The sequence below is a fragment of the Megalops cyprinoides genome, chromosome 23 (genome assembly GCF_013368585.1).
Source record: "Megalops cyprinoides isolate fMegCyp1 chromosome 23, fMegCyp1.pri, whole genome shotgun sequence".
NCBI lineage: Eukaryota > Metazoa > Chordata > Actinopteri > Elopiformes > Megalopidae > Megalops > Megalops cyprinoides.
The window spans coordinates 23763275-23785949 of record NC_050605.1 but is presented as its reverse complement, the minus strand read 5'-3'; the positions used below and the strand labels follow the sequence as shown (position 1 = coordinate 23785949).

Below are 22675 nucleotides of genomic sequence, written 5' to 3'. Positions count from 1 at the left end.
TCCCAGTACAGGGACATCAGCGACATGGACGAGCTGAAGGCCCCCGACTGCGCCGAGACCTTCATGACCCTACTGCTGGTCATCACTGGTACAGCTGACCGTCCGTCACTGAATACAGCACACTGCAGACATACACAACACACGCACAACAGCACACTGTAGATATCTAGATACCCCCTCTGTCTGTGACTCCACTGATCCTGCTACCTGTCTCTGTATCAGGCAGATACCCATCCCTGCTGTCTGTCTCTGACCCCTGTGACCCCTCTCTCTCGCTCTCTCCCTCTCTCGCTCTCTCTCTCTCTCTCTCCCTCTCTCTCTCTCTCTATCTCTATCTCTCGTTCTCTTTCTCTCCCTCCCTCTCTCTCTCTCTCTCTCTCTCTCTCTCTCTCCGTCTCTCTCTCTCTCTCTCTCTCTCTCTCTCTCTCTCTCTCTCCCTCTCTCTCTCTCTCTCTCTATCAGACCGGTACCGCTCCCTGCCCTGCTCACGGGCCCAGCTCAGCTTCCTGGCCCTACAGAGGGAGCTGGTGGACGATTTTCGGATCCGCCTCACGCAGGTGATGAAGGAGGAGTCCCGCAACCCGCTGGGGGCGCGTTACTGCGCCATCCTCAACGCCGTCAACTACATCTCCACCGTGCTGAGCGACTGGGCTGACAACGTGGTGAGCGTCCGGCCTGCACACCCTCACATTCATCCATACATAGTAAATAACAATTTACTCGCAAACAGGAGCGCAAGTCCTGCATTGGATACTCAAAGGTTTGGGAAGGACGGAAAAAGGGAAGAAGTTCATAAGAAAAACGATTGCTGTTTGTTTTAAACTATGTTTTTTATTTGGAGCCAGTTAAATCCTAGCCAGTCCTGCAGTGCACTGTATCAGGTTACAGTTTTATCCGTTTATACAGCTGGATATTTAATGAAGCAACTGTTTAAGTACCTTTCCCAAGAGGGACGTGCCCCAGTGCTCCTTACCCCTGCCCCACACTGCTGCCCAGTGAAGCGTGATTCTGAAGCTCAGATGTTTGCCTCCTTTGCCTGTGCTCCCACCCCGACCCCACCCTGCCCGCAGTTCTTCCTGCAGCTGCAGCAGGCGGCCGTGTCCCTGGGGGAGGAGGTGTGGGGGCCCCTGGGGGCCACGGAGGCGGGGCGACTGGCCTCCCTGGAGGGCTCGCTGTTCGAGGGGCTGCTGGGATTGCTGGAGAGGCTGAGAGGGGACATGATGGGGCGTCTGCTGGAGGCTGTGATGCGGGAGGTGCGGGACAAGGCCCAGCCCTACTCCCGGGACAGGTGAGTGAGGAACCCCCAAAAATGCCTGAGAGTGTGTGTGTGTGTACGTGTGTGTGTGTGAGCCGTGCCGCGTCAGTGTGTGTTGGTAACAGTGTGATTGTGTGTCCCTGTGTCTGTGGTGCAGTGCAGTGTTTAAGGCTCTGACATGTCTGCACAGGTGGCTGTCCTTGCCCTCCCAGATGGACCAGGCCACCATGTGCTTGTCCAGCTCTGCGTGTCCCATGATGCTTTGCCTGCGGGACCGGCTCCTGCAGCTGCAGCAGCTGCTGTGCCTGCCGCTGTTTCAGAGCTGCTGGCAGGGCCTGGCCGAGCGGCTCGACCACTTCATCTACCAGGACGTGAGTCCCGCGCAGAAACGCCGGAGACCTTACCGTCACACTGTCCCTGCACCGGCTCGAGGGGGGGGTGTCTGTCCCGACACCTCTATTTCCTCTTTCCCTAAAGTACTGCAGGAAAGGTCACGTACTCGGCAGGGGGCAGTCTTTAGATGGACAGCGCAGTTAGGAGGATTTTGTATTTAAGTGTACAGATCAGATGAACCTTGAGATGGGGCTGTAGTTCTGAACGCATTTTTTTTCACCATCAGTGTGAAAACACCCAAAAGCTCACATCCCGATGGCGGTACTCACATTAAAGTGGTAGATAAAGCCACTGATGTCTGGTTGTTTGATTATATACCAGACTCATTAAGAATTAAGTGCAGATATTCGAATGCATTCTTCCAGCACTGTCCTTTGTGGTGTGTTTTTATTAAGATCCACTGTAGTTCAGAGGCTGCTCTGTTCACACTGAACACTTCCCTTTAACACAAACCAGAAACTGAGAAGAAGTGAAATAATGGCCAGTCAGGGTAAAGGATAGATTGGGCTGGAGTTATTTGATTTATGATAATAGAGTGCTGAGCTTGCTGTAGAGTTAGGCTCTCCTTCTGTCCCCGTGGAGATCTGAACCCATGTCCATCTGGTTCTGTCTCCCTCAGGTGATCCTGTATAATCACTTTAACGAGGGTGGAGCCGCTCAGCTGCAGTTTGACATGACGAGAAACCTCTTCCCGCTGTTCGGACACTACTGCAAGAGACCCGAGAACTTCTTCAAGCAGTGAGTGCCAGCCAGGAGAGCTGAGCTGTGTGTGTTCTCACCCTGACACACAGTGATACAGCAGACCTCTCTGACAGATGCCAGCGTTTCGATGAAACACGCTGTCTTTCCCACAGAGAAAAAGCGCGTAATCCATTCACACACTGTCGGTGTGTCACACCTGTAGTGTAGTGATACGCATTTTAAACTGTAAAACCGTGCAATGGAGTATACATGCAGCCTGCATAATGATCACACATACAGCTCTTAGCCTCACATACTCAATGTGAGCGTAATCTGTCCTGTTGTTGATTCGCTGACCGGAATGCCACTCATGTTTGACGCATTGCTGCCTGTCTCTGATTCGCTCTGTCAGTGTGAAGGAGGCCTGCATCGTCCTGACACTCTCCGTGGGCTCCGCCCTTTTGTTGCGGGATGTCCTGAACCAGGATGAGGAAGAGGAGGAGGCTCTGACGCCGGACACCCAGAGGCCCTCCCCGGAATCAGCCCTGAATGAGCTGGGGGTGTACCGGCTGGCCCCTGTGGATGTGCATATCCTGCTGGGTTTAAGGGCGTCCTGGCCAGGGCAGTGAGGGGACTGGCCCAGACTCTCCCCGAGTGAAGAGAGGGCCACACTGCAACCAGCAATGCAGCGGCCAAACAAGCCAAGCAGGCTCTCTCTGTTAGCGGTGACAGTGACTCTCCCTGTTAGCGGTGACAGTGACTCTCCCTGTTAGCGGTGACAGTGACTCTCTCTGTTAGCGGTGACAGTGACTCTCCCTGTTAGCGGTGACAGTGACTCTCCCTGTTAGTGGTGACAGTGACTCTCTCTGTTAGCGGTGACAGTGACTCTCTGTTAGCGGTGACAGTGACTCTCCCTGTTAGCGGTGACAGTGACTCTCTCTGTTAGCGGTGACAGTGACTCTCCCTGTTAGCGGTGACAGTGACTCTCCCTGTTAGTGGTGACAGTGACTCTCCCTGTTAGCGGTGACAGTGACTCTCTCTGTTAGCGGTGACAGTGACTCTGTGTTGATTTGTGCTTATGCAAGGGGGCCACACAGCGTGACTCATCTCCATGGATACAACACTATGGTGTGGTGGGCGGGTCGTATCAACAGCTTCCCAAATCAGCCGGTGACATGTCTCTGCCTGCCTCGTTTAAATAAGGAAGGAGTGTTTGCTGACTGCTGTTTCAGGTGGTTCTCATTCATTCCCACATAGCTAGCAATGCTTCCTATCACTCAAAAGCAATGGACATAATTAAGTTTATATAATAAATAAATCAATCCAGAAGTATTTATTTCCTGTAACGTGGTGCCTTGTGTTCCTACAGGTGGAATAAATATGTTGAAGGGGAAATATGTGCATCTGCGTGTGAGAGCATAGTGTATGTACCCCCTTTGTGCATGTCAGAGTGTGGGCGGCTCCCGTCTCTGCCTGGGCTTGATCCAGAGAAGGGTTTCAGTCTGTTACACAGAGTGCTAAAGCTCTAGCAACATCTATAATATCGAGCCCCAGCGTGAGGTGAAAGCACAGTGTGGTATAATGTCCTTTTCCTAATGCAGATATCGTTTGCTTGTTTTTTTTGGGTGAGTTCACACCCACACTTCCCTCTAGTAGCGAGTGTCACTGTGGTTCTGCAGAATCAGGAGGCTTAACATACAGCTGCAGAGTTTTCCAACCCAACACTAGAATTTTTATAGTTGTGTTTAAGTTGAGAGCACAACAGGCGAACCACAAAAATAATACCAACTCTCAATAAACTATGGAGGTCTTGCCACAAGTGATGTCTGTTGAAATTCCCTGGAACAGCCATTATCTGCACTGACTGATAAACCAGCCCAGCGATAGCTGCGTAGTAAAACACCATTGCAGTGCCTACATTTGTTGGAAACTGTTAAACTGCACAGTCTGACTGGCTGCATTGAATAGAGGAAAACAAAGTCTTCATTGAAAACTGCATGCTCTGGAACAGCAACTGATAAAATGAAAATAGGTTTGCCAAAAATACTGTACCAACAACATGAATCCTTGCATGGCTGTCATAGAAACAACGTGTAAATGTGCCTGACACAGAAATCAAACTGCTACAAAAGGGTCAAACTGAATCTGCCTGTTTACAAGTACAGTAGGATCCAATTGGAAGGCATTCTGAAATGTTACTGAAAAGTGTCCAGTAGGTGACAGACACAAAATCATCCTATCTGATAAAGAGGTGCTCACAATACATATTAAGATCTGTTATGTCATTCATTAACTGCAATTACCTTTTTAATCCGTGGGGGTTTACCTTTTACTGTTTAAATATACATACAGTAATGTTTGGAAATTCTGATACTGAATAAAGTAGAAGAAATGGTCATTGTCATTAATTGATATTGTAGAGAAACAGTTATAGGAAGGGGAAACGTATGTGACACTGCCCTTTTAGTGACTATGTGCCAAGTCTAAAAGTCCAGAACATTTTCAAGGATATTATGGTGTAGTCGATTATCTTAGGTTTCACCTTCTCAGGAACTGACACTCATACAGTGTCAAAATACTTCGGAGAGGCGATGTTGAGCTCAGTACTCCTGTCAGGGGCGGACAGCAACTGGGTGTAACCACTGCGGTGTACACATGGCTGTTTTCAAGACACGCACACGTCTTCCCCAGCATAGATTCAGCCACAGGCTGAACGCCATGCAATAGGAGCAATATGCTCATTAGAGGATGATGAAGAATGGTACATGTAAAAGTGCGACCGCGCTGCCCACACTGCGCACACCGGTAGTTTCCCTGAGGAAAACCATCAGAGTGTTTTAGGCTTGGTGGAAGGCAGATGACTTAACCAAAAAACTTGAAACCCTGTATTCTGCGGTCAAAAATATTTTACACGTCATACTCTTCATGAAAACCCTTAGGAGTGCACACACTAAACATTAAAATACACAGTTGTTACTATTTTGCACCGTTTTGCCTTGCAAAAGTTCCCCAGCGGGCGAAATGCACCGCACGTGTTCTATCACCTCGCGCCTATCTGCTGTGGGACAGACGCGCGTCCCACGCGCACATCCAGCCAATGGCGCGCGCTGTGGGGAACAGGGTGCATTCTTCGCCCGCTAGAGCAGACACCGATCCCGCTAGTGCTGAACTGGCCCTGTCCCTCCGTGTCATTGTTTTCGCTCACTTCGTGTTTTGTCGCGCTCCGCGGATGCCACATCCCTTTCCTGCGCGCGGCGGCGGCAGGTGTTTCTTTTGAATCGCACGAGAAGGATCGTTTTGAAGCGTTTGAACCCACAGCGGAGACAAACAGCGGCGCAAATATGTCTGCACCCATCAGAGCATCCACTCCTCAGTCTGGCAAAATGAAAAAGGACGCGTCTTTTCTGGGAAAACTGAGAGGCACGTTGGTTCGAAGGAAAAAATCGAGAGAAGGTAACTTTCCTGCACAAGACCGCAGTCTGTTACAAAATGTTGCAGTGAGTATAATCACCGGTTATTTTATGATGGTGCAATTTGTAAGTAATAACAGTATGTTACTGTCCATGGTGCTATTGTGGACACATATTGCGATTTAACGGTCTACTTTTCTTACTCTTCTGTGTATGCTGTTTCTTAAAGTTAAAGCGGAATATAAAGCAAAAGCAAAATCTTTGAAGTTGAAGTAATATTTAATGTAAATTCGGGGGCTCAGAATGCATTTTTGCGTGCCTGAAGCTGGCTCTTACTGGGGTCAGTATTCTGGGGGGTTCCCTGAGAATTACAATGACAAAGCGCAGCAAACTGACGGAGAGCACGGACAGTTCCAGCTAAGTAGGATTCGGTCCAGAGAGGTCCAATACAGGACAGGGGTGTCACTGAAGCAGGAGCCGGTACACAGCTTGAAACAGAAAGTTAAAAATGAAAATACAACCAGAACAAAAGGCAGAGAAGCAGTACTCATAATACAATAAACAGCGTTAGAACTGTCACTCATTTCCGAAACGCAAGGTCATTAGGATGCATTTTATAAGGGTTGTACTAGTTAATGTTTGTTTTTAATCTTGCCTTGGAATAGTTTGCTCCTTGGGGAAATGTCTTTTTTCGCGGTGTGATCTCACCTTTCACTTTACTGACTCACACGCTATTTTAATTTCTCATGAATTCCGCGACTGTGTTTGAGATGGTGTGTGTTTGTGTGAGATGGTGTGTGTGATAACGCCTATAGACGAACGTTGAAGAGCAGGAAAGGGAGGTGTGTTCGGTTACTATGGGATTCCCGTATACTCATATGGGCATCAATGTTCTACCTCTCGGTGCGGTTATTCCCCCACCCAGTTTCTCTGTGAGTTCATCGCACTCGATTTTCACTAGGTGTAGTGTTGTGTGACTCAACTTTCAGCGCGACTTGTCACCGTCGTTGGGAATGCACGCATCTTTTCTGCAAATGCTCTGCTGATGTGCAGTTTCCCATTTAACATGTTCGTGCATAGAATATAGAAGTGGCATATAATATTCCTAAAATGCAATACATAATTGTGCAATGTCTTGAACCTTAAAAGCTGAACCATTAAGATGAAATGACATAAATTCGTTAGTGCAGCACAGCATGCTTCAGGAGGGAACGCGTGTCTCAGATGCTCAGCGGGGATTTGAAAGGGCAGCGCGCCGCTCACACTCCGCCTTTCAGTGACGAGTAATCCCTGACTTTCCGTTTGTGAGAAAGTTAATGTTCCCTTAAAGCGCAGGTCATATTTGAATGTATTTAATGGACTAGAATGCATATCCTTTAACCGAAAACGACATTTTACTCTCCGCGGCTGGTTGATGTAGGAGAAGCTGTACTTACGCACGACCACGTGCTGTTTGTTGCGTTTCCTGTTGACTGTAGTCACTGTGCGACCGCATGTGTCTGTAGGCATGCTCTCCATACGTGCTCCTGATAAGGGAGTGACAGTGGTGACGCAGTGAAGTGAGGGTAGGGCAATGGGCAATGGAGTAAAGCAAACGTTTGGTGTATACACTGCAAAAAATAGCCCTTCAAAAATAAGAAATAAAATAATTAATACAAGGTGTTTTTTGCTAGTAATAAGTGAAAAAAATCTGCCAATGGAACTAGTGGAAATACACAGATATTCAAGAGGCACCGTCTAAAAACATGTCCTTGTAGCTCAAGGAAATTTTGCTTGTTTGGTGACTGTGTCTTATATTAAGTGTAAAGAGATATTTTGACTTGAAAAGAGACAAATATGCTTGGTGAGATTTGGATTTTTTGCAGTGTAGATGCTGTAGCCACCCATATCTCCTAAAACATAAGGAGATACTCCATCACGCGTAAACTGTAGACGTGAGAGATAATACAGCTATCCCCTAATGTTTACTGACCATCACTGTTTCCCACCTTAAACAGCCGCATAAAGAACTAGGGGTAAAATACTGTCACCTCTCTACTTTGGGAGAGTGAGTCTGTGAGGATTACATGTCTGTTAGTCATTTCCTAAATAACTCAGGCTAAATTTAAAGTGTTACAGAGGTGCCATGCTTTGCAGTATTAATATCCTCTCTGTCACCACACTACATCATGAATCCCAGGATATTCAATTTCAGGGAGTTTTATAGCTTGTAGAACGGATGAATCTCTGTGTGGTCCCGGTTGGATGTTCACTGGCTCATGCAGGTCTATGGCTCGTTTTCATTCTCACAGTTTCGTCGCAGCCATCGTTTCTGCCCACTCCGCTAATGGATTCAGCTCAGAAATGCCTTTGTATCGATACGAGTGCGACCACAGGCAGAGAGAAAGAGGCAGGAGATTGATCTCAGGAAAGACGTGATTTACCACTGAATGAAAGTAATTATGCTAAAAGGAATAAACCTCCTGAAGAATTAATTCATTTGCCTGTGCGGTGAAATTAATTCAGAGCTGTATACACATACAAGCTGAAAAAGCAAGCTGCAAAACTCTGAATTGTGGTTTGATTTTTAACATATAAAACCAAAATACTGTGGCGTATTGATATTGAACACTACCTTAAAGATGAAAAGAATCTCATTCATATCATCATTCAAACAGCACAAAATCCAGTGTTTGAATATTTGAACATGCAGTAGCATAATCAGTTTGGCTGTTCGGTTCTAATATAATACACTGTACTGTATAAGAATGCCATTGTCCTGCATATTGCATAAACAGCTGTATCAGAAAATAACACTCGCAGTACCTCCCGGAAGTGAGCTGCCAGCTTCTCTGGGACTGAGTCTGTGGGGGCTGGTGCAGACCCAGGGTTTTGCAGCTGCCCCCCTTGGCTGGCTCCCAACACCCACTTGGGCTCTCTGTCCTGTTCCTCTCACTCGGCTGGGATGCAGTGGGTCTGACCGAGTCCCTCCTCTAAGGACATGGCCACCCTGCTGTGCGGCACCAAGCCCAGGAAGCAAGGTAGCCCAGGGGAGGGGGGTGCGAGCCTGTTCTGGGTACCAGTCTTTTGGGATCTGTGATCTCAGTCTCGGGAATGCTTTTCCATTAGCTTTTATACATGTCTGATTTAAAGTTGACCGAGTCAGTTCGTCTGCTCCCTGCAAACTGGGTGTATCTCTGAGAGCGTGAGGAAGTGGAGCCAGTGCTTTTACATCTGTACCGGATCTCCCAGTCTGAAGAGAGGCAGACGTGGGTTTACCAACGCGAATAATATTTATGTCTGTAGTCATATCTGCGTTATGGTAATATAAATGTCATTAAGTGGGAGTAATGCTTCATAAATTCTTTGTGGTTTCTGTTGTGGTTGTTTGGTTGCGGTTTGAGGTTGTGGTTAGTTTCTCTGTCCTTGTTTGCCAATAGCAGTGAATGTTCTTTCTCAGGTTTGTTTTTAACCTTTGCTGTGCCGTGTGTTCTGCACTATACTGCACCTTTCAAAGCCAGGTGTGAGACAGAGTTGGTGAGAGGAAGAAGTATGGTTTCTGTGCCTTACATAATGTAATGTAATGTAATTCAATGTAACTTAATGTAATGCAGTGTAGCACACCTGACTCTTGACTCTTGTTGATTTTTTGTGCTGTGGTCTGAAAGGAAAATTCATCACCCTAATCCACACGTAAACCTTTAATTCAAAGGACAGAAACGCAGAATTTTTTTTTTCAAAGACCACGGTGTAGAAGAATATGCTGTTTACTGCCCCAGTTTCTGCTGCTTTGGGCTGCTTGATGTTTGCCCTCAGAGCTGTGAACGCAGAAGCATGTGCTGGTGGGAGATAAACAGCGGGGTGGGGCATGCTCTGCTCGCCGTGCGATGTCAGATGAATGCGTGGGAGGTGTGGGTGGGGCCCGGGTCGCAGCTGCTGAGCTGAGACTGCAAGGCTGTGATGTCTTCATACTGGAGTGATAGGTTCTTGATTTAGGCCATGAAACTAAATACTCAATCCAAACTTAATACAAATACCAGGATGGGGAGTAGCTTTGGGATGGTGTGGCTTTGGGGTGACTACACTGGGATGTAGCTTTAAGGCAGAAAGAGCCAGTCATGATCCGAGGCTGCTTAAAGGATAAGCTGAGTGTAGTAGCCTGTTTGTCTCAGGTAAAGTTTTCCTCACATTCTGCCTCTGAAGATTCTACAGTGAAAACGCCATGGAAACCCCCAGGTGAGTCTCCTAACCTGCCTCCCGCTCTCCCTATGCAGTGACTGAGCTCCAGGAGGAGGGGAAGAATGCCATCAACGCCACCCCTCAGCCCCCCAGCACAGACCTTCTGCCTGGGGACACGTTGCTCGGTAACACCCCCCCTCCCCTGCCTTCCTATGCAGTTCTCTCTTTTTCCAGCAGATGGCGCCGTGGTGACAAGCTGCAGGCAATGTCTTCAGTGAAGTGTCCCACCAGTCTCTCGGTCACCCAGTGCCGCAGATGCTGAACTTGTGATTGCATTTCTTCCGTCTTTACTCACTGAAAATGCTGTTGTTTTTGATGACTCCTGGCTACTGCCGATGTATGGAGAAGTGAAAGCGGGGCGGGGGGGTTAGGGACCACGCCTTGGTCTCTTCCGGTCACCTCTGAATCACTGTCTGTGCTGGGAGTGTTCAATGGGACTGAAATAACTCTGTACAAAGTATGGGCCTATGTGTGTGTTAGGCTAGGGAGTATGTGTGTGTGTGTGTGTGTGTGGGGGGTGGCTGGGGGGTGGAGTTAGGTGGCATCACTGCCTGATGCCTGATTCTATCTCTGCCTCTGTATGTGTGAGTCCATCAGTCTGCCTGCAGCAGTGTTTCTCTCTGTCTCTGTGAGTGTGTGTCTCTCTGTCCTCTGACACCATGAGTCTCTCTACAGAGGAGAATGCTGAGAGGACCATGCTGGACCCTGTGTCCCGGGAGAACCCCGGGTTCAGAGAGCTGCAGCGGGTGAGTGAATGTGCTTCCCTCGCTCGTGCGAGTGGCAGACCCAGCGGGGTGACCTGACCCTGCCTCTGTGTTCAGGCGTTAATTGACTGGATCAACAGTGAGCTGCAGGAGGAGAGGATCATTGTGAAAGACCTGGAGGAAGATCTCTACGACGGGCAGGTGCTGCAGAAGTTATTTGGTAAGAATAAATCTGCTGTTGCTGCCTGTTTGAGGGAGAGTTCGTCATGGTTTTGCCTGAAGGAAATTGCGGCAGATGGAAAGGTTACGTTAAACCATCCCATAATTTCTGAAACTCAGATACCATACAGTACCATGACAAATGATTAGCATTATACCCAGTTAGTATTTACCCATACAGATATCCATTATCAGTCCATATCAGTGAATATTTGCAGTATAAAGCAAAGGTTCCATTGCAGTTGGAAGTCTGGCTGGTTGAGACAGACTGGTGGATACAAAAAACAACAAGTCGATCATAGGGTTCATTTCCATGTATGTGTACTGACTGTCTGCAGAGCTCACCTTAGCTATTTTGTTAATTACATTATGTTACATTAAACAGGATGTGTGTGTGTGTGTGTGTGTGTGTGTGTATGTGTGTGTGTGTGTGTGTATGTGTGTGTGTGTGTGTGTGTGTGTGTGTGTGTGTATGTGTGTGTGTGTGTGTGTGTATGTGTGTGTGTGTGTGGGCGCGTGTGGGTGTGGGTGTGTGTGCGCATATGTGTGCGTGTGTGTGTGGGTGTGTGTGTCCTCTCACAGAGAAGCTCTCAGGGCAGAAGCTACATGTTGCGGAGGTGACTCAGTCGGAGATCGGGCAGAAGCAGAAGCTGCAGATGGTGCTGGAGGCTCTGAATGAGCTGCTGAGGCCGCAGGGCTGGGCCATCGAGTGGAGCGTGGACTGTGAGTCCCTGTGGAGTCCCCCCCCAGGACAGGGAGTCACAGACACACCAAACATACTCAGGACAGAGTCACAGACACGCCAAACACACCCAGGACAGAGTCACAGGCACACCAAACACACCCAGGACAGAGTCACAGACACACCAAACACACTCAGGACAGGGAGTCACAGACACACCAAACACACTCAGGACAGGGAGTCACAGACATGTCAGCCACACTCGGGGCAGAGTCACAGACATGTCAGCCACGCTCGGGGCAGAGTCACAGACATGTCAGCCACACTCGGGGCAGAGTCACAGACATGTCAGCCACGCTCGGGGCAGAGTCACAGACATGTCAGCCACACTCGGGGCAGAGTCACAGACATGTCAGCCACACTCGGGGCAGAGTCACAGACATGTCAGCCACGCTCGGGGCAGAGTCACAGACGTACGATCCCCACTGCTCCCCTCCTTAGCGTGGTCCAGCCGAGCCCACAGACCCGCTGCTTACTGCCACATGGCTGTGCTCCACTTCACACTGATTCAGCTCGTTTTCCTGCTGTTTTCAGGGTGTTTTCTCATGTGCCAAATAAACAATACACATTTTCCTAATACTGCTCTGAGCTGTGTGAGGATCAGGGACTGCGGTGTGTGGTGCTGTTTGATAATTCAGTGACACGTCTCATTTTATCTGTGATCATGCCACTGCTGCCATGTCAGGGTGAGGCCTTAGTAATTTAATCTCTTCACAGTCTGCGAGTGCAAGCGCACCCTGTCAGAATCCGGGGTTCCCATCATGACATTACATTTGTTTAACAGATGCTCTTTATTTATACGGGTAATTATTTGCCGAGGGTACAGCGGCAGCAGTGTCCCCTCCGGGAGTCACGCTGGCGGCCCCCGCACCGCTCTGCTGCCCTCTCTGACCTCTCTCTCCGCGCTTGCACAGCCATCCACTCCAAGAACCTGCTGGCCATCGTTTGCCTGCTGGTGTCCCTGGCAACGCACTTCCAGGCTGCCACCCGCCTGCCAGAGCGTGTGTGTGTGCAGGTGGTGGTGATGAAGGTGAGGGAGCTGAAGCCACACCCTCGTTCAGCCGCGGGGAGGGTAAATGCTACAGTACGGGTGATAAATAGGGACAGCGGGCTGGTAGAGGCTGAGCTGACAGTGTGAGCAGGGCTGTGAGTAGTGTGCTGAGTGCAGTAGGATGTCCTGCTGTCTGAATGTCTTTTAATTTTTTTCGTTGTTGCCCAGTTCCACCCAGTTTCACGCAAATTAAGGACACTTTGCGTGCGCTGAGAACACTATTTATATGATTGGCACTTTCCTCCCTTTCATTTTTGCAGGGCAGTATTACAATAAAGAAATATTGAAGATTTGATGCTGATTATTGGCGTTAATCAAACAGTTCAGATCACCTTTGTACATAAGTGTTCTTCATCATCAAATTGTGATTTTAATTTTTAATTTCTTTTAATTGTGTCCCTTCGATTAGTATTTGGGCTGTTGCAAATATTATAATATTTGACATTTAATATTTTTCCTCTGTGTAAAACAGAAAAGAGATGGTGTCCTGCAGACTTCCCAGGTGACCAAGGAGCTGACCACCACCACAGAGTGAGTGCTGATCCTACTCACATGCACTTTCCACAAGAGTGACTGACAGCGCCATCTAGTGTCTGAGAAAGGAACTCACATTCAGAAATTTAAGTGTGTACTGAGGATCTAACGTTAATCTAAATTTACACAGAAATGTATCATGTAAATTTACCTGCAGCAGAAGTATAACATAACATTAAAACAAATTTTTACTTGTGTCGTACATTCTGAACACTGTACCTATGGCCTTCTTGTATTTATTTTCTAGGATTATGATGGGAAGATTTGGTGGGTAAATTTTGTTGGCCTTTATTGAATATTAAATTTGGTTTAAAATATTGTGCGAGGCTGAATTGAATGCAGGCTATAATCAGTGATGATTGGATCTTTTTTTCTGTTTCAGAAAGAGATGCATTTGATACACTGCTTGATCATGCTCCTGACAAACTCAACGTGGTCAAGAAGGTAAAATATGAACCACATCTGTCTGAGACCCTGTGTGCTTTCTCTGGTCTATCAATAAGCCATTGGTGGAAGCTGCTGGGGTCATTCTGTAGAAGAGCTGCAGCTGTCAGTCATGATAAGTGCCTTTTGTCCCTGTTGTTGACAGTCTCTCATCACCTTTGTGAACAAACACCTGAACAAGCTGAACCTGGAGGTGACGGAGCTGGAGTCTCAGGTATGGCATTGCAGGGCTCAGGTGCTCATGGGTAAAACTAGACTATCAGCCAGCGGGCACTCCTGGAAGAGATTCTGATGAAACACTGCCATGAAAGCCAAGAACAGTTTAACAGAATCTGAGCTGAATCTTTGTGCTTCCTAGAGCTCTGCTCACATCCAGCTATGTTAACCATTGGGAAATAGACGCTTGAGCTTTCTGTGTGCTTGCTGGAGGGTAATGTTCCTCCGGCTTCCTCTGCTCTCATTCCGTATGTATTAAACAGGAGTTTTCTCTGAGCACTGGTGGGAAGATTCAGAGTGAGGAAAGTAGAAATGTACTCATACATACTGCATAAGTATTTGACTTTGTTATGGTCGGAATAAACCCTGAGATGCCCCTCTGCCGTGTCTTGCTGTGCCAGTTTGCAGATGGGGTGTACCTGGTGCTGCTGATGGGTCTGTTGGAAGACTACTTCGTGCCGCTGTATCACTTCTTCCTCACCCCGGAGACCTTCGAGCAGAAGGTGGGAGGCCTCGGGCGGGAGGGCTCTCTGATGTCCGACTCCAGGGAGAGACAGACTGACTGCCGCTCACTCTGAAGCATTCTGCTGTCTCGTACGCTGACAGGGTCCTGAGTCATGACAGTCCTCCGTGCACAGCGTACGGCTGTGAGATGCAGCAACACGCTCTGACTTTAGTGTGTTCAGAAGGAGCTGTGTGAGAAGAAGTGTGAGCCGTGGCTGTGGGTGTCATGTGAGCTTCTCAGAGAGTTCTCCCGCTTTCCCCTCACAGGTTCATAACGTGTCCTTCGCCTTCGAGCTGATGCAGGACAGAGGACTGAAGAAGCCAAAAGCACGACCTGAAGGTACCTGAGTAGGTCTGCGATGTCAGTCAAGCCAGGATTGGCTAGAATGTACCTTTGGGTTTACAAAGTATAAACATTCATGCACTTTGTTCTAAGGAAAAACTGCCATTTGCTTGCAGCTGTAATACCTTATTTGTCCAGTAGGTGTAGACCTTGTCATTCTAACACTGCACATCAAAATTAGCCTCCACTTTGTCTGTATTCACATAGCAAAATGCTGAAATTACTTGCTCACAGTCTCACAGTGTTCAGTTCATTTTTACATTCTGAAAAAGTAATCCACTGCCTTGTAGGTGCAGAAGTATAAACACATTCATGAGATAAACCATCAGTGATACAGAACTGTTTGCCAGCACCAAGCACCAACGGCTCTTTAAGACCATGTACCAACTATAGTATTGAAAGAGTATACATAACAATAATCTCAACTTTAAGTTGGGAGTAAACTGTCAAAATGTAAAACATGATATACAGAGTACAATGTATCATGAATCTCATGTATGAATAAAGTTTGGTATAGAAAATGCATTCTGAAATATATGTATGCAATATGAATAATATGAATATGAATAATAGATAGACACATATGGATATATATATATATATATATATATATATATATATATATATATATATGTGTGTATGTATATATACATATGAAGCACATGCTCCTCATATATTTAATATTACGCAGTTATGTCTAACCACATTATATTGCATTTTGAAAATATGAAATGTCACTCTTTCCTGAGAGGCAGTTCCCTCAGATTGCAGTGCTCCAGCGTTTTCAGTCATCTGCATTTGAATTTTTTTCAGATGTTGTCAACCTGAACCTGAAAGCTACCCTGCGGGTGCTCTACAACCTCTTCAGCAACTACAAGAACCCGGAGTGATGATTCCCGAGCAGAACCTGGCGGTGTGGGTCATGCCAGGCTTACACTACAGGGAGTCCACACTGGACCCGAAACACTGGAGACAGCCACACAGAGCCACAGAGTCCACCCCTTACCCCATACCCCCCCCCCCTTTTTTTTTACAAGGGTCCCTTACAGCAGCATGCAGGATGCTCAGCCCCCTCCCTGATTGGTGGAACTCAGAGCGGGCCGCGGAATGTCAAAGGCAATGTTTGTATTAAGCCCCTCCCCCTTTTTTCCCTGCCCACAAACTCAGTCACCATTAGAATGTTTCCTTTGCCTTACGGTGCAAGGTTCGAGCTGCAGTGCACTCTGAATGGCTGGAGAATCCTCTGCAGTTTATGTCACACGTTATATCACCCAGCCCAACTGAATGCTTTACATTTTATTCCAGAGTTTGATTTATGTGTTGATGCACCGCCCCTTTAATTTATGAATGGGATTTTGTGATGTTTTTATATACCGTATAATATGTTCCAGACCATATCATGCGTAGTAAATTTCCCTTTGCTATATTACTTGCTGCCTGTTATTCAAGCCGAGTTCTGCGATCCATCGGTAGCAGCAAGGAAAGCCTTGCTATGCTTCTAGACAGGAGTCTCCATGGCTCTCTGCGGAGCGCCTGTGGGACGAAGGCCGTCGGTCTCTGACCATGGCGTTACTGCAACACGGTTGCGAACAGACATGTTAAAACAGAAACCATGCTGTCAGCATTGATTATGTTATTATTTATTTTTCAACATTATTGGAGGTAATTTGACAGCCAGCTGATACTCTGGAAAGGCAGTTGTTTGTTAGTAAATGTGGCTTTCTGTCCTTAATAAATGTGTGAGGCCTGTGTTCCACCCTTTGTGAGCAGTGGTTTGGAGTGCACCTTATAAAGTGGCAATTATTTTCAACTAACTGTTTCTCAGTTTATAGTGTGCATTCCCCCTGTTACCATGGTTACTTCTTTGCCCAAAATCTTCTGCCTCCCGTAGTGACGGAAGATTTTTCTGGGCTCCTGGTTTGGAGAGAGAACACAGGCAATAGGCGCGCTGTCTGAGGTGGACTGAGGGGAAGAAATTGCTTTTAGCGGAACCAGGAACAATGGTCCTTTCTCACAGGCGACGAATCAACAGGGCTTCCTCCAAATGTACCATTCTGAAGGACAGCCACCTGCCACTGAAATACAAGTGTCTCTCTTTATCTGGGCCCTGAACCGCTGTGGTTTAGCCTCCAGCAGTGAGGCCCAAATGAATGCACTGCCTCCACTCCCCCGCAGTGCAACGACCTCTGCATTTTCAAGTGCTCAGACATTTACTGCTCTAATATTTTTATTGTGGCCATAGTGGCATTTGAATGAAAGGTTCACTGGAAGGTCATTGTATTGTCCTCTACAGCACATGTCTGAAAGTGCTGTCTGTTTTTGCTGTTGTGTAATGGCCTCTGTTGTTTTATGGTTATTACCATAAATTCAGAAGCGGGGATGCATAACTTTCAGAAAAAACAAACCTTTACAAGTCGACAGTGTCCATTTAAGCCGGTATGATGAAAGAGGAGAATATTATCCTGACAGTACAGTTTCTGAGAGGATGCTTGCACCCCAGGTGACTTACGTAGCTCACAATATTTGCGTGTTATTCATCCATACAGCTGGGTATTTATAAAGACAATGCAGGGTAAGTTCATTACCCAAAGGTACAGCAACACTGTGGAATCGAACCCGCAAACCTTTTCTTATAGTTTCTCACCACTATACCACACTGCTTCCCTAATAAGCTCATCGTATTCTCAATACTAGTCTTTTCCTCTCCTCGTAATTCATACTGCATGCAACTACCATGCACAGAATCACCCTTTCTAAGAGTTAATATTAGTCAGTGTGTCCATCTATCTGCGTGTCTGTCTCTGTGTCTGGATTCCATTGTGTTCTGTAATGCAGACGCTGAAAGCAGTGTGTGTGCTGAGAGTGATCCGTTTTCTCTGCAAGGGATCCCTGCAATGCTTCACTGAAGACAGGCTGCTATTCATCTGAAAGGTGATTCTGACAGGCTTGTGCCAACCCGAGGCAAACCCAGAGTAATCGTGTGCACATACAAACATGCACACACACACACACACACACACACATGCACTCACAAACATATGTACACACACATACACACACACACATGTACACATTCACGCACTCTCACACACAGCCTCAGTGAGTGAGGAAGCAGCTGCTGGGGGCAGTCTGTTTGCCAGGTTCATGAGTCTGCATCATGTTTCTGGAACCAGTGTCACTGCCGCTCCCACAACCACGCACACAGTCCTCTGGGGCCAGACACTCAGACACTGAGCAGGGCTTCAACAACACTGGATCAGACGTTTTAAATCAGACATTTTAAGCTCCTGAGCCGTGCAGAATGGTCATTGGTGAGCACTGTGGTGGTGCAAACAGGCCTCTCTGTGGGACAGACATCCTGAGGATCTGGTGTTCTTCCAGGGGGAGACGCTGAGAGATTTCCCCTCGAAAGGAAAGGGATCTAATCCCTTGCTCTGTAATCTCAGCCATCACTGCATTACCAAACCATCACACAGTCAGTTTCACACAGCCGCGTGTCAACCATGCTGGGGTGTGCTTTCAGTCCAAACACATTGTTGCTGTATATTTTATAAATTTTTCCAGCTAACTTTATGAGCACACAGATGAAAAAAAAGTTACAGCCTCATTCTTCGAAATAACCCCAATTCCGAGCAGCTGAAAGAGGCAGGGTGGCCTCAGTCATGCTCAGCTAGCCTCTTCAGCTAGTCCATTTATTAGCCAGCAGCTAGAATGTGCTAGAATGTTAGCATTAGTTAACATTCATGAGCTAAACCTACATTACAAGGTCTGGTAACTTCAAATGTCTTAACAGAGCTTTGATGCTAACCAGAGGGTGGAGCTTCGGCCTTGGTGGGTAACCGTCTGCAGTGCTCTGAGCTGCAAAGCCCCAGGCAATGCTCACCCTGGTCTGAGTTTGGGCATTTCAGACTGAAAAAGTTACCGGGTAAACATGTTTAAAGAGGCACTTGAAAAGAAAGCCAGAAGCTCTCTGTATATTAATGAAGGCAGGTCCTTCCATGAAAGAAATGTAATCAATATTGGTAGAAGATGGGTGTGAAAATGTTATGAAGTTTTTTTTTCTTTTTTTTTGTTTCTTTTAAATCAGAAGCCATTGATCAAACAGGCATATGAGTCAATCAGATGCCTACTTCAGAGAGCTGAGATTTCCCCCAAATCCCTACCTTTTAAATATTTTATCCATTCTCTCTGTCTCAATTAAAAAAATGAAATGACATGGCTCTGAATCTCCTGAATGGGCAGGAGTTAAGGGCTTCAAGGTGAGCACTGATAGTTGTTGCCTGCTTTCAATGTGCTTTCATACAGAGTGTGTGTGTCCGTGTGCGTGCATGCGTGTGTGCGTGTGTGTGTCCATGTATGTGAAAGAGCAGCCCTCACCTCTCCCTACAAACACTGTACTGATTTGTTTAAACGTAATCAGCGCTGTTTTTAACGGTAAATGACAGTATGTTTGTTTCAATGTCTAAAAGATCCTGAGTTGTTTTCCTTTTGCTTCCTACCAAAATTGCTTTGATCCATCATGTGCATCTGACTGGGTAATTGTAATTGCCACTGAACATGTGCAGAATGCACATCTGAGCGGCCAGCCATTGGCTAACGAGCCTCACCGGCCTGATTGGAAGCATATTAAACACAGGTGTGTATGTGAGGGCTTGAGTGGAGCGCTTGTGTTTGTTTGGGCTGTAATAAGGGCTAAGAGCCAGCCTCTTTTCTCAGGAGGGGAGGCGGTGCTTTATATCAATAGTAAATCGCTGTTTTATTTGTAATGATGACAAGGGTACAAGCACTCCCTATTTCTGTGCTCTTCTGATCTCCGGGGGAGGGGAGGGACAAGACTTGCCTTCTGGAATAACCTTCCTTTTAGAAGTAAATAGTCTAGAGAATAAGTTAATGTGTCAACTAGAATTCATTTAACCTTAGACCAGCTCTCTAATTGAATTTGTTTATAGCTTTCCTTTAATTACCAAACAATCTTTCTGATAGAATTATCAGAGCCCTGCTGCTACAAGTCCAGGAGCATATAGCGTTCATTGAGATAATGAACAGCATAATCTTCTGAAATTAACAGATTTATTTAATTAAAACTGGAAAGGAAGTGCAAAATTATGAACTTTTTTACTTTGGAGGGAAAGGTGAATTTGACGTGATGGTCTATGCCCTGATTGTGTTGTGGGCTTCCCTACGGTCTTTTTGTAGGCCCTAACTAATCAGTCTGTCTGCTGTACTCCTGGTGTGAGTGGTGTATTTCAGATAAGAACGTGAACAGAGTAGCAAAGTCCTTTTCATTTGTTTTGTGCGTTCGATATTGCCTCCCAGTATGGTGTTTTGCCTTATCAAATCGAGCAATTGCAGTCAGTTTGGTGCCCTGCAGATAATCCTAACACAGATCTTTCACAAATGCAGTATTTTAGGTTCCTTTCCTTGCCTTCCACAGGGGGAATGTGTGGAACATTGTCGCTGTCACACCTGGCTCCCTGGGCGTTTGCTTTCGCTTGTTGTGCTGGTACTGGCTAATGATTTGTTTGGCTGAGTACTGGAAACTGCTCTGGGCCCACAGGCGTGGGATATGCAGGATTACCTGCGTATTATCTGCCGTCGTTCTGATTACTATAAGGTCATGGACAAAATGCTCTTATGTGTGACCTTACTGAAGTATTAACAGGCCTGCTGTGTTTGACCTGTGAACCTGCAGACATTAAAAGGAGTTTGACCAGTGTTGCTCATCGCAGACAGCTGTTTGCAGATATGAGGAGATGGGGAGAGGCTGAGTGAGAGCAGACCGGATGAGCCAATCACTGTGAACCAGTCTGTTTTGTCTAGCTTGCTGAATGTCAGTAAGTCAAGGTTCATGCAGGTTTAGCTGTTTAGAGAACTTTTGTCTTCAGCCTTCATAATTGCTTTTTGAAACAAACACAACAGTTAAAACACTAATGCTGCTTGTCAGGATGGAGCTGCAGTGACGAATCGTATCAGCAGCACTTGCATTGAGAAATGACTGTACTGTGGCATGTGAGGGGAATGGCTTTCATCAGGGCACCTGAAAGCTCGCCACTGCTTGCCAGAATCGCTGCAGCCTAGTTATCAATTGCTACAGATTCACAAGAGTGAAAGTGTAGTGTTTCTAATTCTGGGCCAGTCTTGGAAACTTGGAAACACCTTGAAAGTAATGCATTCTGGCATTTCCATCTGAAGTAGGCACTGTATGTACAGTACTTTTGACTATCTTAGTGTTTGCCACCAGAGATGCAGTTGCATCCCTTGACCACAGGTGGGAGCTCCTGAGTTGACATATTTGCCAGTACGGAACTTATGAGGCATAAACCAAATGTCCATGCAGATCATAAATTGGCTGCAGATGCTGGCCGGTGCACACAGGTGGCCGTCGGTGCATATGCTCCGGCTCGAGCGGCGAGATGCTCAGCAATGCAGCTAAACGGGGGCTGCAGGGATCTGGGAGTCTGCTTTTCCTCGCTGTCTCTTGGACTCTGGTCTGTTCTCTGGCACTCTGTCCAACTGCTCTACATGCCTTGGGAACCATCCTCCAAAAACACTGCGCCCCTCCTTCCCCTTTAGAAGTTTAAAGGTTTTCTGAAGACAGATCGCTTGCATATTTCCAGCCGTCTTGGTATCTGTGGATACAATTTTCACACCTCTGCCCACATTGGCAGCTTGTTCCCAAACCGACCAGAATTATTGGTATTTACAGAACTCGAGGCAACCGTTCCCTGAGCAGGTTATTGTGGAGGAATGGAACCTCTGGAGATTTTGATTGCAAACGTTATACTTTTGCTGAAAGTTGGTTGGTGTGCAGTTGCTGTTAGAGACCTTGTTGGAAAGTATCTAACAGCACATACCTGACCACCGGGTTGGATCACAGATTTGGCCCAAGTCAAAACGCACTGTGGTCAGCTGCACATGGCCCTCTGGGAAAGCACCGCAGACCCCTGGTAGGCATCCAGCAGGCACTGAGAGAGACTCTGTGTCCAGCTGCATTGCAATATGGCGGGTCCTGACACTGACACAGAGCCTGAAACGCATTCAGCTGAGCTCCCTCAGGGCCTTTGCACACTCTGATTCCCCTTTCCCTCCCCCTGAGCTGGTGTGAAAATGCTACTTTCCCCTCTTTGCCTCAGCAGATTTACTTTGGGTGTGATCTGTGACAGCGCCCAGAGAAAAGAACATTTTGTTCTGAATCAATCCCCGCTCCCCTCATGAGTAAAATGCAGGATGCAGCTCAAACGTGACCTATTGCACCCCCCCCCCCCTCCCTTATTGTTCTGGCTCCCATAAAATGCCAATGCAGTGATATTACCCTTGAACAGCACAGCCTGGGTAATTGGCAGGAAGATATTTGCCAGTAGCAAAGCAACGACCCCATCAAGCAAATTTCCAGCGATTTTCCCCCTTCTGGGGTCAGTTCCAGAGCAAAGATCAGCATTTTCCAAGTCTGCAACTGAGATGACGAGAAGATGATCTTAATAGACTTTTAAATAAGAGCTGGCTGTCTTCATCTGAATGCCCCTCCTGCCTGCAGGGAAACCCAAAGCCACCTCTCAGTGCTGCGGAGGGGGTGGGCAGCAGATGCTTTTTATCCCTTCCACTTACTCCTGTTAGTATTTTTGAGATGTGCATCTCTGCATGATTATTTGACTGGTTAACACAGTGGCCATACAGGCATATCTGGAGCAGAAATTATATGTACTGTATGTGTGTGTGTGTGTGGTGTACAGTGGGACAGCACAATAGGAACTAATAACACTCTGTGAAGCTGCAATCAGCTCCCATGAAGGAATAAGGCACACAGAACACTCAGCTACAGAATTCCTGCTCTCAGACTGTCACACTGACGTGACATTACATCACATCAAATGCATTTAGCAGACACTTTTATCCAGGGTGACCTCCAGCACAAAGAGAACAGAAATGTATTTATCCAATTTATGGGCAACAGTGACAGACCG

At 46.9% G+C, this 22675-nt stretch overlaps 2 protein-coding genes across 3 annotated transcripts in view; both read left to right on the top strand.

The window, feature by feature from the left end:
• The window catches only part of rint1 (RAD50 interactor 1), an 8967-nt gene extending 4830 nt beyond the window's left edge, over nt 1-4137 (top strand). Inside the window, exons 8-13 of the mRNA XM_036517749.1 lie at nt 1-88; nt 463-662; nt 1071-1288; nt 1446-1626; nt 2268-2386; nt 2742-4137. The exon at nt 1-88 is cut by the window's left edge and continues 50 nt beyond it. Coding sequence (XP_036373642.1) covers nt 1-88; nt 463-662; nt 1071-1288; nt 1446-1626; nt 2268-2386; nt 2742-2958 — 1023 coding nt within the window. The 3' untranslated portion in view covers nt 2959-4137. The remainder of the gene's footprint in view (nt 89-462; nt 663-1070; nt 1289-1445; nt 1627-2267; nt 2387-2741) is intronic.
• Nucleotides 4138-5647: 1510 nt separating this feature from the next.
• On the top strand, nt 5648-16043 carry LOC118770208 (beta-parvin-like). 2 transcript variants are annotated; one of them, XM_036517744.1, is made up of 13 exons: nt 5648-5782; nt 9993-10082; nt 10633-10703; nt 10779-10881; nt 11463-11603; nt 12537-12652; nt 13146-13204; nt 13455-13474; nt 13590-13651; nt 13797-13865; nt 14269-14370; nt 14639-14711; nt 15528-16043. In XM_036517744.1, the coding sequence occupies exons 1-13, from the start codon at nt 5671-5673 to the stop codon at nt 15602-15604; spliced, it is 1095 nt and encodes a 364-aa protein (XP_036373637.1). In that variant the 5' UTR covers nt 5648-5670; the 3' UTR covers nt 15605-16043. The 2 variants fall into 2 exon arrangements, with proteins under 2 accessions (XP_036373637.1, XP_036373638.1); XM_036517745.1 differs by lacking the exon at nt 5648-5782 and adding an exon at nt 8685-8759.
• The last annotated feature ends 6632 nt before the right edge of the window (nt 16044-22675 follow it).